The sequence below is a fragment of the Arvicanthis niloticus genome, chromosome 9 (genome assembly GCF_011762505.2).
Source record: "Arvicanthis niloticus isolate mArvNil1 chromosome 9, mArvNil1.pat.X, whole genome shotgun sequence".
Lineage (NCBI taxonomy): Eukaryota > Metazoa > Chordata > Mammalia > Rodentia > Muridae > Arvicanthis > Arvicanthis niloticus.
In genome coordinates this window covers 28,231,986-28,250,968 of record NC_047666.1, presented here as the reverse complement: position 1 = coordinate 28,250,968, position 18,983 = coordinate 28,231,986, and the positions used below count along the sequence as shown (strand labels likewise).

The 18,983-nt window shown below is 50.2% G+C and overlaps 1 protein-coding gene across 4 annotated transcripts in view; it reads right to left on the bottom strand.

The window, feature by feature from the left end:
• Positions 1-16,875, bottom strand: part of Mgll (monoglyceride lipase) — a 103,111-nt gene extending 86,236 nt beyond the window's left edge. For 2 of the 4 annotated variants that reach the window (XM_034511467.2, XM_034511469.2), the window contains exons 1-2: positions 16,714-16,875; positions 15,497-15,641 (exon numbers count right to left, since the gene is read on the bottom strand). In XM_034511467.2, coding sequence (XP_034367358.1) covers positions 15,497-15,621 — 125 coding nt within the window. In that variant the 5' untranslated portion in view covers positions 15,622-15,641; positions 16,714-16,875. Of the gene's footprint in view, positions 1-15,496; positions 15,642-16,106; positions 16,654-16,713 lie in introns of those variants that run through there. The other 2 variants (XM_034511468.2, XM_034511466.2) reach the window with 2 other exon arrangements.
• Between the last annotated feature and the right edge of the window lie 2,108 nt (positions 16,876-18,983).

The following is an 18,983-nucleotide window of genomic DNA, read 5'->3' as shown; positions in this document are numbered from 1 at the left end:
GCACCTCTCTCACAAAAAACGTGGAGGTCTCTGAAGTTGTTATCTCAGTAGAGACAGCTTGGCCATGTTTACCTTTGGTGAGCACTGCACCAGATAGGCAGGCAGTGAGAGACTGCCAACACACTCCTCTGTGATGCTCTCCAGCCTCTCAGGACACACCTACCCATGATCCCCTCCCAGCTTGGACACAACTGGTTGTCTATATCTGCCTTTCTCCTAGCTGAGAGCTCTTGGAAGGCAGGACTGCGGCCTTTAAGGTTTCTACATCCCTAAGTCCCAAGCACAAGGTATGTCATATAGTGGGTAGTCAAGAAATATCTGTTCGAACCTGATGAATTTTGTTGGTGACAAACCTGCACATCCATCTACCTCTGGCTAATATTAAAACGGCTGCTGGAGTTCACTGAGGTTTATGCTGGGGGAAATGTCCAACGTAAGCTGTCTAAAACAGTCAAGGCTAGACACTGGCTTCTAGAGCCGGAGTTGTACTTAGGCAGCAAGCAGCCATGGTCACTGTGTGGCTTCCTCAAAGTGTCAAGTAGTAGTAGCAGAAGCAGCAGCAGTGAGCAGATGCCTGAAGTGTCCCAGAGAGCAGCTGGGTCAGAAATGACAGAAGCAGAAGCAGAGGCAGCAAAGACAACAATGATGGCGGAAGTAAAGAGAAGGTGAGAGCTGAGACATATTCAGAGCAGCCAGCTGCCACCACAGCTATCCAACTGGCACTCTACTATCTGCTGATGGTGCTCCAGCTGAGGCGTCTAGCCATCAGATAAGGGTCTAACAGTCACCAATGGAGTTGAAACTGTCTCAGCTGCCAACATCTCAGCTTAAAGAAAATGTAAATATTAAAGGGATGTTTATCTCAGAGGCTAATCGTTAACATGAACGGACTTTGACGATATTTAACAGTGCTTTACTCATAAGCAAGCACTCTTGAGGAATGTTAGGTTGGTTTATCTGTCTCAGATGGACAAATGGCCTAAGGGATGGATTAAGGGTGGGTGGTGGGTATACAGATGGATGCTGACAACTACCTGTGCATCTCCTAGGAAGAGATAGCAGGCCATCCATGTCCTGCTGTTCAGGGACCGGAAGCTGGAAACCCATTGACACTTAACACCTCACTTCCCTCTGAGAGGCCCTAAGTCATTTGGGAAGAGTCACCCAAAGGATGCTGTGACCAGCTACCCTAGTAGTCTTCCCCACACTGCCTGCTTTGCAGCTGAGGAAACTGGGGATGCTACCGAGGCAACTTCTGGCCCACAGGGTGCCATGTTTGGATAGCTCCCTGGTTCCTAGTGACATCCTCTCCTGCCACTCTGCCTCCTGGTTTGGGTTTATCCAGCACATGCTCTGGTTGTTGGATCTGCTGTGGCCTTGGTGGTGAAATCTCTGATTTTCTGCCTGTACTTGCTTCCACTGAAAGCCTTGAAGGTCCACCCGATACCCCATAAGGCACAAGAACCCATCCTTGGCTCCAGCCCTCCCTTCGTCCTCAGTGGGCCTTCTGATCCTGTCCAGACCCTGGTGGGGCACACATCCTCTTCCACTCTGGTCGCCACTTCCTTCAGACCTGTTCTCCTATAATGCCTCCCAAAGCCTCCCTCTACAGTGGTCCTTGGGCAAAATGGTAGAAATACAGGGGAACAAAAATCAGAATGAAAATTACCCATCAAAACTCCGCATCCCAGAGCCGACCATTTTTGCAGTTCCAACCCTCCCAGCCCATATTTAAAGCAGGGCTACTGTCTTAGATGCCCCAGGAAAGCATGGGTGAAGGAGCCACTTTCCCTATGCAATACTGACTAGCCAGAAGAGACAGCCTTCCCTCCTTGCTCCTCAGCTCAGGGGAGAGGCCTATGTGGGTCTGATGTCAGCCATGGGGCTCTCAGCTGCCTGTTATCAGAATGAGGCTGGTCCCTTCTTTCTCCGGTTTTTTGGTCTTTTAAATCTTGAAAGTTACCAGATTTGGTCAAATATCTCTTTTGTATCAAGATGACTGTGTAGTTTCTGTTTCGGGCGGTTAATCTGTTTAGATATTAACCATCCTTGCATTCCCAGGGCATAGGTGTATAAATTTTTGTGTGCTTATTGTTTCTCAGTGTTGCTGGATGGAGTTTGCTGTTTTTTTTAAAGGTGGTATTACTATTATTATTACTTGTTACTGTTACTGTTACAGTTACTATTACTATTATTGTGCTGTGGCAGTGTGTGGAGGTCAAAAGACTAAGTCTGAAGAGTTAGTTCTCTCCTTGCACTTTTACGTAGGTTCCAGGGATTGAACTCTGGCCATCAAGCTTGCATGGTAAGCACCTTTTCCCACTGAGCCCTTTTGTTGGCCCATCACCGTTTTAGTTTCCATTAAGGATTTTTTTTCTATTTTCATAAGAAATGTTGATCCACTTTTCTTTCCAGGTCGTGTAGTTAATGGCAACCCTAGCTCCTGGGAGTGAGTTGGGAGAATTCCCTCTCCAGTTTTGGTTGGTGCTGGCGTCCTTTTCCATTTTAGGAAGCTGGAAAGAACCAGCATTACTTCTTCATGTGTCTGTTGATTACAACAGTGAAGCCATTCGGGCCTGGGCTTTTCTTGAGGGGATAGTGTTTTTTGGGGGGTGATAAGAATCTTTTACTTGTTATAAGGCCACTGAGATTTCCTGTTTATTTCTGATCAGTTTGGGAAGTTTGCATCTTCCTAAAACTTGCCCCATCTTTTGGCCTAGGTTATCTAATTTATTGTTCTATTTTTTTGTAATTCTCTTCATTTCTGAAAAAAATTTGTGGTAATGTCCCCTCTCACATTCCTGATTCTATTATTTAAGTTTTCTCTATTTTTTTTTTGATCAATCTAACTTAAATTTTGTCAGTTTTGCTGATGGTTTCAAATAGCAAACTTTGGATTTATTTTCTCTCTTTCTCTTTGGTTTCATTATTTTCTGACAGAATCTTACTGTTTCCTCCTCTTTGTTCTCCTTTAGGTTTGGCTTGCTCTTTGCCCAGTGTCTTAAGATAGAATTCCAGTCATGCGTCTCTGGTAGGAGACTCTGTAAGTGAGAGAGAGGGGAGACGAGGAACCCAGAACGTTTAGGGCGCAGGCTCCAGGTCAGGGTGACTCACTGACAACCCTGTAGATCCCTCAGCGTCTACCTCCGTCACAAAGTCAACAGCCTCCCGAAGATTCTCGCCACACTTACTGGCTCATATGACTGTTAGCTCGGTCCTGTCATAGGTGACATGACTCTCACCTGCGTTCCCTTTCAACACTCCCAGCTCTGCTCTCTTGAGGTAGGACCCTTCCCAATTAGGCCTTTCCCTCATAGTCCCAAGATGTCTGCTAAGACATCAAGCTAGTAGAGTCTCCTCCCCAGAGATCCACGGGGTTGTCTCACCAAATAGCTGCCTCACACAGGAGACTTGCCTGTCCCAGAACCAATCACCATGGCTAGGAAAAAGCAAAATGGAAAGGCTAATTTTGTTACACGATGAAGCTCTGAGCAGGCTGGGTGAAGGACTTCAGGGACACACGGGCTGGAAGCAGAGAAGAGATGTCCTTCCGATGTCTGGCACTGTTGTGGGAGAAGGCTGAGTGTACAGCAAGGTCATGGCCTGCTGGAGTCTGTCCTTCGTGTCTGCCACCTGGGTGTCTGTGCTCAGCTTCTAACACGTGCCCCATGTGTTCTTCCCCCTCCTTGCTCGTGCTCCTGGGTGTGTTTGGACCCTTCAGAGACACTTCAAACTCCAGCAGCCCACACACTCTGCACACTCCTTCATCACTCGGCTCCAACAGGCCCAAAGCATCAGAACCCAGTGGTGGCTGAGATGAACAGCTGCCTGCCTCATGTGGATCAGTCTGTCCACGGGGGGCTGAGGATTCTCGGCCTTTCCCTACTCTGTACAGCACACCAGTCTTGTCCTGTTGTGACTGTCAGATGGCTGCTGCAGCCTTGAGTGGTATGACCTGACCCGGAGACAAGAAGGAAGGCTGTGTCTGGGAACTCTCCAGAACATTCTGTCTTGTCAGCCATCACTGAGCCTGACAACCAACGTTGGCTGCAGACAACACTGGGGAAGAGAGAAGAGAATTATGTCTTATTAAGAGCAACCCTGAGCACCACTCATCCCTGGGGCTGAAAATAAGCCAGAAGGGGTGGGGAAAAGCCAGAAGGGGCGGGGAAACCCCAGGAAAGCCAAGTCAGGGCTCTCACTCTCTAGAGACAGGGGTGATTTCTGGAATGCTCTCAACTTCTGTCTGCCGCTGCTCTAGTCTTGGACTGAGATAGCATAGCAAGGGACAACCCCACAGGCTGGGGTTTCCCCAGGGTCCCCCAGAGAAGCACAGATGTGGAAAGGCAGGCTGCTCATCCAAGTCTAAAAACTCAGCCATATGGAGCTGGGGAGATGTTCCCCATGGCTTTGCATGTACGACGCCGTCCACAATAACCAACCTCAAGTGCCCCGAGACTCTGACAGCTTCCACCGAGGCCCACACACCAGGCCCAAATCACTGCACACGTTAAACAGGCTGATAAAATTAAGCAGAATGAACCAAATGTGCAGGGGTGAGGGACACAGCGAGAAGGCTGCCTTCTGTACTCAGGGGGCGGTGGCCTCCGAGAAGCCAGCCCCGCCCACACCTTGATCTAGCACTGCCAAGCTCCAAAACTGTCAGGAAATCAATTTCAATTTTTAAAGCCAACCGTCTGTGGCATTTTGTTAGAGGGATTCAAGCACACAAATACATCAGCTGTTCCAATCTGCACCCTCCCAGAAAAACCGGTCACGCCACGCTCACCTGTCACGTAGTAGGACTCATTTTCAGAGCCCTTTTCAGGTTCAGGAGTTTCCATTTCTCTTCCCACCTCCATGCAAATACAAAAGTGGTTCTTTTTGTACCTCTAAGATCTAGATGGAACCTGCTGGAATTTCTCCCTCAAGCCCCAACACAGAACTCCTGTCTCTTCCTAGCAGACTCCTCAGGCAGAGCGTCTTCAAAGTCCAGACGGCATCTCCACAGAGAACCTAGGCACAGGGGAGGTGCCTGGAGAAAGCTGTACCATAGAAGAAGGTGGGCCAGTGTTTTCTGTGGACCCTCCTCTGCTGTCCTGCAAGGTATAGTTGTTACATGTGAGGTCTACCCTCCTATTAAAACAGGGTAGACCTGTTAAAGCAAAAGTCCACCCTCAGGTCCTGATATCCATCTGGCTTCCAGGCTGAAGTGGGAAGCAGCTGTAATCTGTATCTCCACACGTACACTGCAATCTTCCCAGGCAGAGTCCCACAGCATGGCAACATTGGTCAAAGGGCTACTACCTGGTGTGGGGTTTTTCTGGATGTTCCACCCCCTGGAACAACACCCATGGTCTATCCCTTCTGAGTACAGTGCCTTTTATCCTAAAACTTAATGGCCTTGGAGGCTCTAGGAATGTCCAGTCATGCCACTGAGAACACAGGGAGGTGGACTCACGCATTTCAACAAACACTTTGGTGTCTTATTGGGTTCCAGGAATGGGACGGGCACTGGAGAAGATGGAACAAACATGAGAAATGGATTCTGCCCTGGGGGAGCTCGTAAGTGATGAACTCTGGGCTCACTGTGATGATGTTCTGGGCTGTCCCAGCTGCTGGACCATGCAGCCCTACACTGAAGCCAGGATAAGCCAGAATAAACATTTTCCTTCTTTTAATTTGACTTGTCTCAGGTATAGGACACAGTTCCAGGAAGATGGCTAACGGACCCCTGGAATACCACTATCTCCAGAACAAGTCTGAGCGAGGCTCAAGGATAAGGCCACATGGAGAAGCACTAGAACTGCTGGGCTTGTGGGTAAAGCCATCTGTGACCAGCAAGCACCTTCACAGTCTGCCCTACTCACATGCTAGCCACTACAACAGACCTCAAAGGTCAAGCCAAGGGCAACAGAGACCTGCAGGTGGAGCCCTCACAGACCAACAACCCCCAACCACGCACTGCGTCACAACGACAGAACATTAGCAAAGATGCTCGCTGACACCCTGCCCACTCGAGACCTGGTGAATGGCACTGTAGTGACAGCCTCACCCCACGCACTGCTAGCATTTCCACGTAACGAGGGAGAAAGACACATATGCAGACTGAGCGTGCGTAACACCGGGACCACTGAAAAGCAGTCCCATCAAAGCTACACCCGACTGCTACATGTAGTCCTATCCTCCTTCCAGACAAGAAAGAAGTGTTAAGAGACCACACTGTACCCTACAAACGGGGCAAACAATCACCACAGTGACAAGTAAAAATTATCAAGATACAGATGCTGGCCACATGCTCTTGGTAGAACTATAAATTAGTGTGGCCAGTGGAAAACAAGGTGGGCTTCCACAAGACACTAGAAACGGAACTACCATGTGACCCAGTGATAGACCACTCCCTAGGTATGTCCCTGAAAAAGGAGAAATCAGTATGGCAAAGAGAGACTCATAGCAAGCTCCTGTTTACTGAGTAGCATAGATGGATAAAGAACATGTGAATATCACTCAGCCACGAAAAGGAATAAAACGGTATCATTTGTGGCAATGTGGATGGAACTGTGGGACGCTGTGTTAGATGAGCTAAGCCAGGCACAGAAAGCAAGGTACTGAGTGCTCCCACTCACATGTGGAAGCCAGGAAGCTTACTCCATAAAATCATTGACTGACATCACGAGAAGCAAGCAGAGGGAGCCAAGAGTATGGGAGGAGGCACTGAGCAGAGGGGAGTAAGCACCAGGGTTCTTCAGCACCTAGACTAGAAAACCAGGATGGTACACACAGTCTTATAAAGACTCACGAGAGAATAGTCATTACTGTGGTGTCTCTAGGTCTGGAACCAGTGCCATGAGGCTGAGGGAAGTGGTGGATGATGGGGGACAATGTCCACAGGCAGCGGTCTGTGAACGGCCTGGGAAACTGGCCTGCTTTGAGGAGGGAACTTCAGCCAGAGGCTACAGATGGCCAACAACACACTTTCCTCATTTCCTCCACCTTCCTCCACAAACGCTAACCCCATGTCTGACTTCACTTTCCTCTGCTATGATATACATCGTGACCAAAGGCTACTGGGACAAAGATGGGTCTATCTTATCTCACAACCTTCAGGTTACACTCCATCACTGAGGGAAGCCAGGGCAGGAACCTGGAGGCAGGAACTGAAAGCAAAGGCCACGGAGGAAAGCTGCTTACTATGGCTTGCTCAGTTTACTTTCTTATACCATCCAGGACCACCTGCCTAGGGAGCAGCACCATGGTGGGCTGGGACCAATTGTTAATCAAGAAGATGCTCCCACAGACTTGCTTACAGGCCAGTACTAAGAAGGTATTTCTCAAATGAGGCTCCCTCTTCCCTGATGCCCCAGTGTGTGTTGACAGCTAACCAGCCCACCCTGAACTCTCCAGAAGTCTTCTGGAAGTCCCCACGGCTAAGGAACGCCTGTGATTATAAAGACATTCAGTGCTCAAATCTGTGCTTTCCCAACTTTTAGGTCCCCCTCTCCTTCCTTCCTTTTCCTTCTGCACTTCTTCCCTCTCTCCTTTCATCCTTCCCTGTCTCCTCCTTCCCTTCTTTCCTTCCTCCATGCTGATAATGTCAAGGATAACTGTAAAGACTCTAGTGTGGACCTCTCGGGGAAGGTGAGGCGTGCTCTCTCTTCACTGCACCCACTAGGACTTGATAAATGAGACTAGAACCAGGTGGCCAGCAGCATCAAGGGGTTGGTAGGCCTGGCAGCATCAAAGCCTGGAGCCTGCGGCGTCTGGCTTTGTATGAAGCCCTCAGACACACAGAGCAGGGTTTCACTCCAGCACCTTGTATTCCTGGCCAACCCCCACACTGGCAGGGCTCTGAGAAGCGAAAGGAGCCTCCTCCCTACAGGAACCTTGGATGACTCTAAAATGTGGGTCAAGGGTCATCTTGTAATCTCAGCTGTGAAAACTCGCACCACTAAAGACCATTTTGCCTCTTCACACAAAGACATCAAGAGCCTGGGTCACAGGCATGGACAGAGTGCCCCTGGGATTAGGAGCCGAACCTAAAGGTGCCGACAGACAGTGGTGGACAAGGCTTCCATTCACAAAGGGGCTCATTTTGCTATCTGCCCTCTCAGACTCCATCAGCAAACAAAGCCAGATTTGTATCTGCAGAACATTCTTAGAGCCACTGGGGGAATTTAGCCCTTAAGGAAGCTGTTGGAAAAACCAACCCCAGCACAGCGGCAGCCTCCACTCTTCCCATCAGAAAAATCTCTGCCATTCCAACAGTCTTTTAAAAAATAGCCCAGAAGGGATGCCCTACTTAAAAGCAAGACGGTCTGCTGTGCTAATGCACCAGCAGGAAAAATAACAGCTCCCGACGAGGGAAAGGAACTTGTGGAAATTCTTAAAATAGGCGAAGAATACGGAGGTGCTTCTAAATGGAGGTAAGGGATTAAAAAGAACAGCGCTGCTGGACTGTGCACAGTAGGGCCAAAGTTCTCGGGGTTGGGGGGTGGGGTGGGTAACAACAGGTGTTAAATCAAAGGCACTAAGTCTTCCCTCCCATGGTGAGGAGATAGTGTGAACCATGGTCACTTTCTTGGCAAGTGTCATGCGGTTGACTGGCCACTCTGGGCTATGAGGGCCTACTCTCCATTTCTCCTACTGATTCATTCCAGATTAGCTCCAGAGTGTCCCCAAATTACTTGGGGACCTCTATGCTCAGAGCAGCCCAGCATTTCCTGAGTAGGGACTGAGTTGGCCCAGGAGACATGTAGCCACGGGGCCCCTCCGTGGTGCAGGCTCTTCCTGTCAAGCAGTGAGACTATAGATTACTTTCCCTCCCTCCCTCCATGTCTTTGGTCATCAGGCAGGGACAGCCTCTGTCTTCTTTGACTCCACTGCTTCCGGGATGGGCCTTCCTTTCCTCTCATGTCACTCCCAATGTCTCCAGCCAGCCAGCAGTGAAGACACAGATCTGTGGCTCCAACTCTGCCTGGCTTTCCGTTTGGCGCCTCTGCCCTGTCTTTCCTTCTGGAAGACGGACACTCCTGAGAACATTGGGTGAAAGGGCAAGGGCTGAGATCCAGCACTAATCAGGCTGTGGGGTGGAAGTCACCCATGGCATCACAGGATCCCTCCACACACACACACACACACACACACACACACACACACACCCTCCCCTTCATTTGGAAGAGTGCCCTTGGCCTCCCTCTGTCCACCTTCTCTATGCCTGGTGAGTGGAAATGACCACGCTAAGTGACCTGTAAGTGGGAGCCTGGGAAGCAGAGAGGAAAAACAGAGAAGGCTGGCAAAACCTAACTTGCTGGTGCTCACCATACAGCTGATGTGCCAGAGCTGAGCTATGGAAACCTGGCCCTCCTGATCCTCCCGGAGGTCACCTGAAAGTCTCGCAGAAGAGCCTATGTGAAGGCACCCTGGCAGGTGTCAGCTAAGTAAAGAAGGTGGAGTTGTGACGTCTAGCCCCTGGTGGCATAAGTTTGGAATGGATGCAGGGAGATGGAGACATAATCTGTAAGCAGATGCCCTGAGCACAGGATGAGCAAACTGGGAGGCAAGAAAGGGGCGAAGACCGGGCTTACAGCCTGCCTGGGGAGAAGCAGCAGCCAGGCTGACCTCTGAGAACAAAATGTCTACCAGTCAGAAGGGGTGGGCATCGTGATGGTGTGCAAGTTCTTCATCTCTGCATCAAGCTCCAGATGGCTGGGAGGGATCCTTAGCCGTGATAGCCACATACCCAGTGTGAGGCGGGTGTTATGGGGTGGCAGGAGAAAGAAGGACTGCGGCGTCTGAATTAGCTTCTAGCAAGTGGCTTCTTCCCCAGATAGATTTGCATAGGTGGGAGGAAGTGTTTCAGGTTGGCACTGGCATCACTCCCAGAGACAGGAAGGACCGAGGTGGTCCGGGAAAGGAGGCACAGAGGTCCCTCAGTATAGCCTCACCCTGGGGAGCTGGAGAAGAACTGCAATCGATTGGGCTCAAGCCTACCACAAAGCCAACAGTGAGCATGGTTCGCAAACTTCGCCCTTGTCAGCCCATCGCCCATGCACCCCTCTCACAGCCCCACCCTGCAACCCAAGTCAACACAGAAAAAAATCTTGAAGATGGTGCAGGTGTCGCCAGGCCTCGGTGAGGGGCTAGAGACGGAGAAGAGGGAGGGCTTACCTAGCAAAGCCATTCATTGCAGGGCTTGGGATCTGGAGTCTCAGCGGTGTGGGTATCTACAAAGGCTATGGCAATGGAAAGGCTCAGGCACCTGCCAAAACCTAAGGCCCAAAACTAGGCACGAGCCAGCTTGCAGGTTTGTGCGCCTCGGGACATCTGGTGCTAGAGTGGTCACACATGTGGAGGCTCCCTCCACTGGGGTCACAGTGGCCACAGAGAACAAAGCATGAAGGAACAATCTCGAGACCAAGTGCATGCAACAGGAGGAGAGCATCATGCTGGAGAAGAGAGCGTGGTGGGCCTGGCTCAGCCCTGTCCACTTAGCATCTCCTCCAGGCAGATGAAGAGAGGCACTTCTGTCTGGAGGCGGCAGGGCAGGGCGGCGCTGGGTAATCCTGTAATTACACTCCAGCCTTTGTCACAAGAAGTGGGTGAGCACTTTAGGGGGCGTCTCCATCACCAAATGAGCATTGTTCATGGGACAGTGGAACTCCCACCCAGCGTGCTCACGGTTCCTGACTCTCACTCCTGATTCAAAGTTGCACTTTGTAGGACTGAGGGCCACTGGGTGAAAGGAATGAAAAGGTGACACCAGGACAAGGAGCAACTGTGGATGCCCAGTGCAGGAGAACATATGGCCTCTTGGCCCCATCCAAAGGCCAGTGTCTGTGGCCCTGCCCATCAGAGGGAACTTGCCAAAGAACTAGGAGTTGAAGTTGCCAGCGTCAGGTGTCTGAGCGAGGCAGCTTGTCACCTGAGGTGGTACGGGTGCATTTCCCCACTTTCTCCAAAACAGATGCATATCTTTAATCCATATGCTACTTTTAATGTGTGAATGATTCCCTTTCCTTTTCTTTTTGTCCTATGAAGTAATCTATCTAAGAATTAAGAAAACATTACCTGTAACCGTTGTGTGTAATATTAAATAACAATCCACACTACTGCCAGCTACGTTCTGTATCATGGTTTCCCCTCCCCCAATGGGAGCTGCAAGCCTCGGTCTTCTCTGTTCCCTGCAGTTCGCCTGCCTCCGAACGGAACATGCCCATCCATCCTCTCTGTCTTTCTTCCTCTCTGTCCCCTGTCCTCTGTCTCTGAAACTCTCAGCTCCGCCTTCCTTTTTCATTGTCCAATCACAGACTCTAGTCTTACATTACACCTGTCCTCACCTGCATATTGACAGCAATCTACATGTAAGGACAAAGTTGGCTGCGATTTGTAAGAGTAATAACTTTTATTTTCTTGCTGTAATTGCCATCTTACTGACTCTGTCTGCTTAACCTAGGTTTAGTCCTGGAAGCTTCTAGCTACCATACAATCCAATGTAGGCCTAGAATGTTTTCAGCCTCGGAGACTTGCTGCAGAATAAGCTCCTCTCCAAGCTGACTGATTCGATCTGGCTTCTGTCAGTTTCTCCTAAACTGCTCTGCCTGGCCTCATACTAACTTTGGCAATCTGTTCTAATCTTCGGGCTCCTTCTCATTCTCTGGCTCACTCTGTCTTCGCCTGTGTCTAGCTTGTTCTTTTTCTGTAATTGTTTATATACAACTGCCTCAGGAAAACTGCCTCCTTCTCTCTGCATTGCCCCTCAAGTAGCTTCCCTTTCCTCTCTCTTCTCCTGAGAGTTGGGCATATCCTAGTCCGTCAAATCTTTCTCTGATTAATCACGTTGTCTGGCACTCAATTAGACATCACTTTCAAACATGGCTGCTTCCTTCTACAGATCAACTTTACCTTCATTGTTTGGGATTAAAGGTGTGTGTGCTAAGGGTGTGTCTATATTCCAGCCAGAGGGATTAAAGGTGTGTGCTAATGGCTGAGTCACACCACAACTAGAAACAGGTTGTTTTGTTTTGTTTTGATAGAGAATAACACAATCTCAAGTTTCAAAGTGTGTTCAAATATCCTGCAACAATGATTGGTGGTATGTCCCCAAGAGTAACTAACACAGGCTTTGAAGAAGCCTGGGACAACCCGGCAGGGACATTCACAACACGCTGTCTGTGTGGGGGTGTGTGTGAATGTAGGTGTATATGCACACGTGAACAAATGTGTAGAGGACAGAGGTCAGCCTTAGTAGCTCAGTGTGAACAGGGCCAGGCTGACTTTTGCCTGTCTCTGTCTCCCCCACACTAGAGATACAAGTGCACGGCCACTACACTGCTCCAAGTTTTTTACATAGGTTCTGGGAATCGAACCCGGATCCTCACCCACACTTGCACAGCAAACCCTTTACTGAGTTGTCTCCCCAGCCTGCTAGAACCTGTATAACCTTGCATCTCTGGCAAAGCCGCCATAGAAGCAACCACATCATTTCCCTCTGGATTGGTGCAGATATTAAAGAGATCACAAACAGACAGGGTCTAGTCCAGTCTCTGAACCTTAATTGGTCCTTCACAAAGGTGAGATCCACAGGGTATAGCACAACATTTTCATGACTGTAAATATGAGTAAAGACCTGCCTTGATGTGGCCAAAGGGAGTAATGATTCATTGAACCCAAGATTCCAGACAGCCATATTAAAAAAGCATGCTTGCATGTTCACACCTTAACAACTATCCCAAGAATGCTCTCCTCTTCCTCAGGGCTTGGAGCATTTACCATTTACAAAGATACAATCGGTTTTACTGTAACAACTATCCCAAGAACAACTCTCCTTCCTCAGCGTCCACAAGAAATTTTAACTAGAGTCCAGAAGCAGGTTGGGCCAGTTTGCCAGCTTGTGGCCAGCAGACACCAGTAACTTTGTTGCCTGGGCACCTGCAGATCCAGCCTTCCAGACAGTGAGGCCTCTCAGGCAGAATGTCCCAGCAGGTGCTCTGGGAGGGCCCAGGGGACAGGAGGGCAACAAGCAGACTAGAAAAGCAAGCTAACACATGCCAAGTCACAAGGGCAGACATGGGCCCTGTGGAAGATAGGCCGGCAGACTCCAGGGGCAGGTGCCTGAGGCTCAAAGTAGCAAAGAAACACGTGCACAGGCTATCCCCATGGCTAGTGGGACAGGCTTGGGGATCCAGCCTCCCTGTTCTTTTTGCTTTTCTTTTCTTCCTTCCCCTCTTTCCCCCTTACTGGGAGGAGGCATGTTATGCAAGGGGCGGCCCAGATTGCAACGAGGAAATGGAAAAGCCTTGGGGTAGGGTTGGGTTGGCCCAACATGATCTGAGGTGCTCTCTCTTCCTCACAGCAAGCAGGTGGTACTATGTGGGCCATGGCATTTTGGGATCACTTGGACCATGAAAGACAGACGTTTGCCAAGCAGCTGCTCCTGTAATTAAGATCTGGAGATGCCTGGCTATTAGCTGGCACAGTCTTCTGCCCTAAACCCTACTGTCTTCCCACCATTCTGAGTGGTATGGACCATTATAACTTCTCCAATGTCTATCAACTACAAAGATATCTATCTCTCTCTCTCTCTCTCTCTCTCTCTCTCTCTCTCTCTCTCTCTCTCTCTCTGTCTCTCTCTCTCTCTCAAAGAGCATTCCAGGACAATATTGTCCTAGCTGGTCAGAGCTGGTTGTAAAATGTTTTCCAAAACTGGCACTATCAGAGACAGGCAGTCCCTCACTCCAAAGAGAGTTTACCAACTGAATTCGCTCCAGGTGGTTATAGCAGGCCAGGTGGACAGAAAGCTCCAGAGACAGCTACCTGAGTTATTTGTGAAACTATGGCAGGACCCCGGACCTATCTGTCCTCTCTTATAACACACAGTATGGGAAGTGGCCAAGCCACAAATGCTGGTGGTTCTGCTCATTTCTCCACTTCATGCCTCCTGCCCTTAACCTATATATTTTGTTTTAACTTGGCATTTTTTTTTTCTGAATGCACTCCCCCCACCCCCACCCCAAATCCTTGGTCCCAGTAGCAGTCACTGTCCAGCCCTGCTCCTACACCCATTGCATCCCATCACAAGGCAGATGCTGACATCCAAGAGCCAGCTCAGCTGAAGCCAAGAAGTTGGCTTGCTGTCTCTAACTAGAGCAAAAGCAAGTGAGCTGAGAGCCGCCTGCATCGCAACTTCAGTGGGGGAAGATTGTGAAAACCACCCACAGCCAAGGCAAGGGCAGCCAACTTGGCCATTCCTGGCCCAGTCCACCACCTCCCTTCCCCCACTGAAGACTGCAGGCCCTCTGTGTTTTACTGTGAACTGGGGCACTGTCACTACTCCACCAACAAAGCCTGCAAAGGCTGAGGCTGGACATGAACAGTGGATTTTCAGTCCCTATTCCCCCTCCTGGAGTGACTAAACCGCTCACTGTACAAGAACTTGTTAGAAAGTATGAAGAACGCTCAGGGCTAGTATTGGTTAACTCAGTGAGAATTAATGATTAACGAGGACAGCAATGCTCCACACACTACACACCACACACCTGCACACTTGCACACTTGCACACCCCAGCACACTCTCCTCTAAGAACTGGCAGGCACACTTACCAACCAGCCTATGCACCAGTGCCCACTTTGAAAACACACAACTCGGCGTAGCTGCACAGAAGCCACGGTATTAAAGTCATTCCCTCGGCATTGTTAATAGGAATCCACCTGGATGGCATGCACCTTGTTGAGATAGCTACTTAACTGGGTGACCCCAGAGCCACAATGAGAGCACAGTACATACCCACCAGGACCCCTTGGGAGACAAGAGGCCCATGGAACAGGTAAGCTTTCCCTGAAACAAGGAACATGAAACAGTGACAAGTCACCAGGTTGCTACAGATACTCTCCTCCCTGATTAACACAGACAAGCAGGGCTTTTCCTGCTTCACCCAAGAGGAACAGGGTGGTGGGGGAGCAGCTGGGTGGCTGTGCACAGCCCCAGTCTGTTTCCAACAGCAGGGCAGATCCTGGATAGGAAAGTGACTGAGCTGGAGAGAAACCAGAAGGAAACCCCAGACCCCTCTCCTCCCAACTAGCTGGGCGTCATCTCTGATGCTCAGAACTAAGCGGGGAGCAGACAGCAAAGGTTAAAAGACAGATACAGGCACATATAATTTTAGTTTTCTTATGCATTCACTGGATTTTTTGGTAATTGTTGGGTTTGCTTTTAAATGAATGCTTGCAACAGGAAATCAATTCTGGTACCAAAAAAAAAAAAAAAAAAAAAAAAAAAAAAAAAAAAAAAAGTCATATGAATCTCTGAAAACTGCCAGACAGTGGACTCCTATCCTAGTTGTAGTGAAAAGAGAACTCTTGAACCCTCATTTTTAAGAAAACCATGAAGTACAGCTCTCAACTCTGCTAACACCACTGTGCCGGGGTGTCAATGGTCACAGAAAGGGTGGACCCCATGATGACCAAGGAGGAGGAGCAGGTGCCGTGAAGGAGGACTTACTTGGGTGTGCCACTGGGCTTCCAGTACCTACAAAAGAGGTACTGTCCGTCTGCATTGACCAGGTGAGGCAGGTCCTGGTAGGGAACATCCTGCGGAGTTCGCCTGGGTGAACTTGCCTCAGGCATCCTGCGGGGGTCTTTAGGCCCTTGGAAGAAAGGTGGACATATTCTAAAGTCAGAAATACACTTATGTCCATACGGGAGGAAAGAAAGCCTTTTTAAGAGTCAGGACTGTGGCTTCTTTTCTAAGCAGTTAAAAAAAAAAACCCAACAAATATATTAAAATTACATACATTTCTTGCAAACCCCTCCAAAGACTGAAAAGTCCTGGTTGTCCTTAAGAAAATGCTCACTTTATATTTCTAAAGTGCCTCAGTATAGCCCCCCTCCCATCTGTGTTTATTTTAAATCATCTCAGGAAACTTCATCTTAAAGACTATTTTAGCTGTAATCAAGCGGAAATTACAGTCAGTTCCGTGGGTACAAAGCCCCAGCTGCAAGGACCCATCTCTCCTAAAATCTCCACTGAGCGGGTTTCTGGGGGCATAATAAGTAGGTGACGCGCCCCGAGCGATTTTTCCCTTCTGAATGCCAAAGATGCCATGACAAACCTGTTTCCATTAGTCTTGGCTTTTGCATTCCACTACCGCCACAGCCTCGAGTATCAGCGCCAGGCAAACGAGGGCTGTTCCCTCATCGCGGCCGCAGGGCAGCACCACGGGGTCCGCGCCCTCCCCGCCTGGGCTGCAGGGGTGCGAGCTGCTCCCTCCTGCTGCTCCAGCTCTAGCTCATGTCGCCACTTTTCCAGAACACACCCCTGAAGGGGTTCCGGGAGCGAGGGACAGCCGGTCCCCAGCCCGGAGCTGCTGCGAGACGCGCTCCGCGGCACCGCGCATTCGCGCAGATGCGGGTCCCCGAGCAAAGTCACCCCGATTCTCCGACAAACTTTGCCTCCTGCCCGCCCGCGACCGCTTGGGGAAGGAAGCCTCGCGGCTGTCATCAGCACGCCACACAGGACGTGGACCTGGCCGTTGTTCCCACACCGGTCTGGGAAGATGCAGTTGACGGGCACAAGTCTGTTTGGGGGTTGGTGCGAGGGCGCGAGGGGCGCGTTCACGCGCACACGCTGACACGCGCGCACACTCGTGCGCACGCACACGCGCGCAGGGGACCCCTGGCGGCGGCTCCTATCCTGAGGCAGGGGCGGGAGGCAGTTACCCGGGCCACGAGCGCCGCTGTCACGTTCCCCGAGCACCACGCGGGTCCGGGTCTGCGGCGGGCTAGAGCCAGACTACTGCGCGCGGCCGGCTGCGCAGCGATAGGGCGCGGCGTCTGCGCCGCCACTTTATCCCCAGCCGCTCGGCGGCGGCGGGGGCGGCCCGCTGGGTGGGGACGCGCAGGGAGGCGGCGCCGGGGGCCCACGTGTGCCCGGCCCCCGGGGAGGAGCGGGGCGCCGCCCGCCGACCTGCCTCGCGCTTTTCCTGGCCGCGTGGGGGACCTTCACGGGGCACTGAACCGAATTAGGGGACTCTTCCAACCCATGCGCACTGACCCCCACACAGGTACCCGGAGCAGAAACAGGTTCACAAGTACTGCATGCACATGTTTACAGCTGCACACGTGCGAGACCCACATTCAGATAGCACAGGTGTGGGCACACCCACAAGGACACATCCTTAGATTCAAAGCTACACACGGGTACAAGTGAATGTCACAGTTACTACATGAATACAGACACACAGCATGGATGCACACTCCCTAGACACCATGCGCACAGATAAAAACAACACACCATACACACAGTGTCAGCGCAGAAACCACAGCGCTCATCTTAAAGGGAAAAAGATTATCCTGGAGCCATTTTGAGTGACCATGAGCTGGGACCACAGATTTAAGTTACCCCCAATTCTATGTTCCGATGTGAAAGCAGTTCCAGCAAGTTTTTTATAGTTATATAGAACAGATAAAGCCATATATCAAGGCAAGTTTAAAGTACGTTGGTGGGTACACCAGAGAGGCAGGTAACGGTGAAATGGGAAAGCGTCCCTATAGGTTCAAAATGCTATCTGGTAGCATTGTTAAATCAATAGATTCTAAACGGCATTCATCTATTGCCACAAGATGTTGGTTCCAACAGAGGGGCAAGGAAGAAATGGCTGTTCCCGAGGGCCAGAACTTAGCCCAAGATAAAGTAATTTGCCTCTGGACCTGGAACATTCCAACCTCTCCAAAGTACTGAAACTTTAATCAGCCAGTTAATCTCTGCAGACACAGCTTCCTTTCAGTTTTCCTCCACAGCAGCAGAACCAGCTCCTTTTCCAACTTTTTTTTTTTTTGTTCATAACAGAGATAAACAACACACCACACACACCCAGACAACTAAAGACACACGGCATTCACACACAAGTGCTTAGAACCCTGAGAAGGAAGCATACACATTGCAAGCACACACACACACACACACACACACACACACACACACACGCACACACACACACTGCATGAAACCGTTTCCTCTAGGCCCCTCAGGATCCAGGTCCCACCAGCACAGCTGGCTATGTGACCGTGGAGTATGGAATGCAGCACTAAATTTACAGCCTGTCCACTGTGTCCTGTGCCTGTCACCTGTGAGTGACAGCTGCAGAGGAACAGGAGGATGACCCTGACCCACACCCATCTTCACAGGCTTTCCAGAGCTTTCTTTTGGGCCAAGCACTTTGCAAACTATCAATGTTGAATAGTACCATCGTCAGGGCGGTACAGTGGTGGTGTCCACCTAAGGTGAGGCTTCGACCTAACAATCTTGAACAGTGAAAGGTGACTCTCTGAGAGACAGACTGCTTGCAGGCCATGCTGAAGGACCTAGCTCACCCTTTGCTCTAGGAAGCTATCCAGGGCTTGGACACAGAAGGAGTGACTAAATGACTTCTTGGAGTTGTTTTTGTATTTTCTGACAGGCCGGGATTAGGGACAGCAAGCTCAGGGGAAGGACTGGGAGCCTGGTCTCAAAGCTGGGCTAGGCCTTAACAGTGTGTCATTACTACTCACTTTAGCTCTGGTTTACTGAAAGCGAGGGTGGCTGGTCCTGAAGCCACTGTTTTGAATGTTCCTAGCACTGGTGTTTTGTGACTTTCAATGCCTTGAAAGTTTTGAGAAGAAAGGTCCCTAGAGCTGTCAACGGAGTCTCTCCTGAATCTAGAGCTGCTCCCTCTTGATCAGAGAGAGTTAAGAGATTAGAGCCGGGTGCGCTGTAATGCTCCTGCAGCCTGGCTGTTCTGAGAATGAGATAAGCCATCCCTAAAGGCCATGAGACCCATGCCATCCTGAGCAATAGTTCGAATCCACTGGGGAAAGACTAAGATTTGAACCAAATTAGAATTAAATGAATTTATTAGTTACTGCTAGCAGGTCGACAGCCTAAAAACCAAATGCCACACAGGAGCGGCTAGAGGAAGGGCTTGTGAAGGTGGGCACGATAGATATTGCAT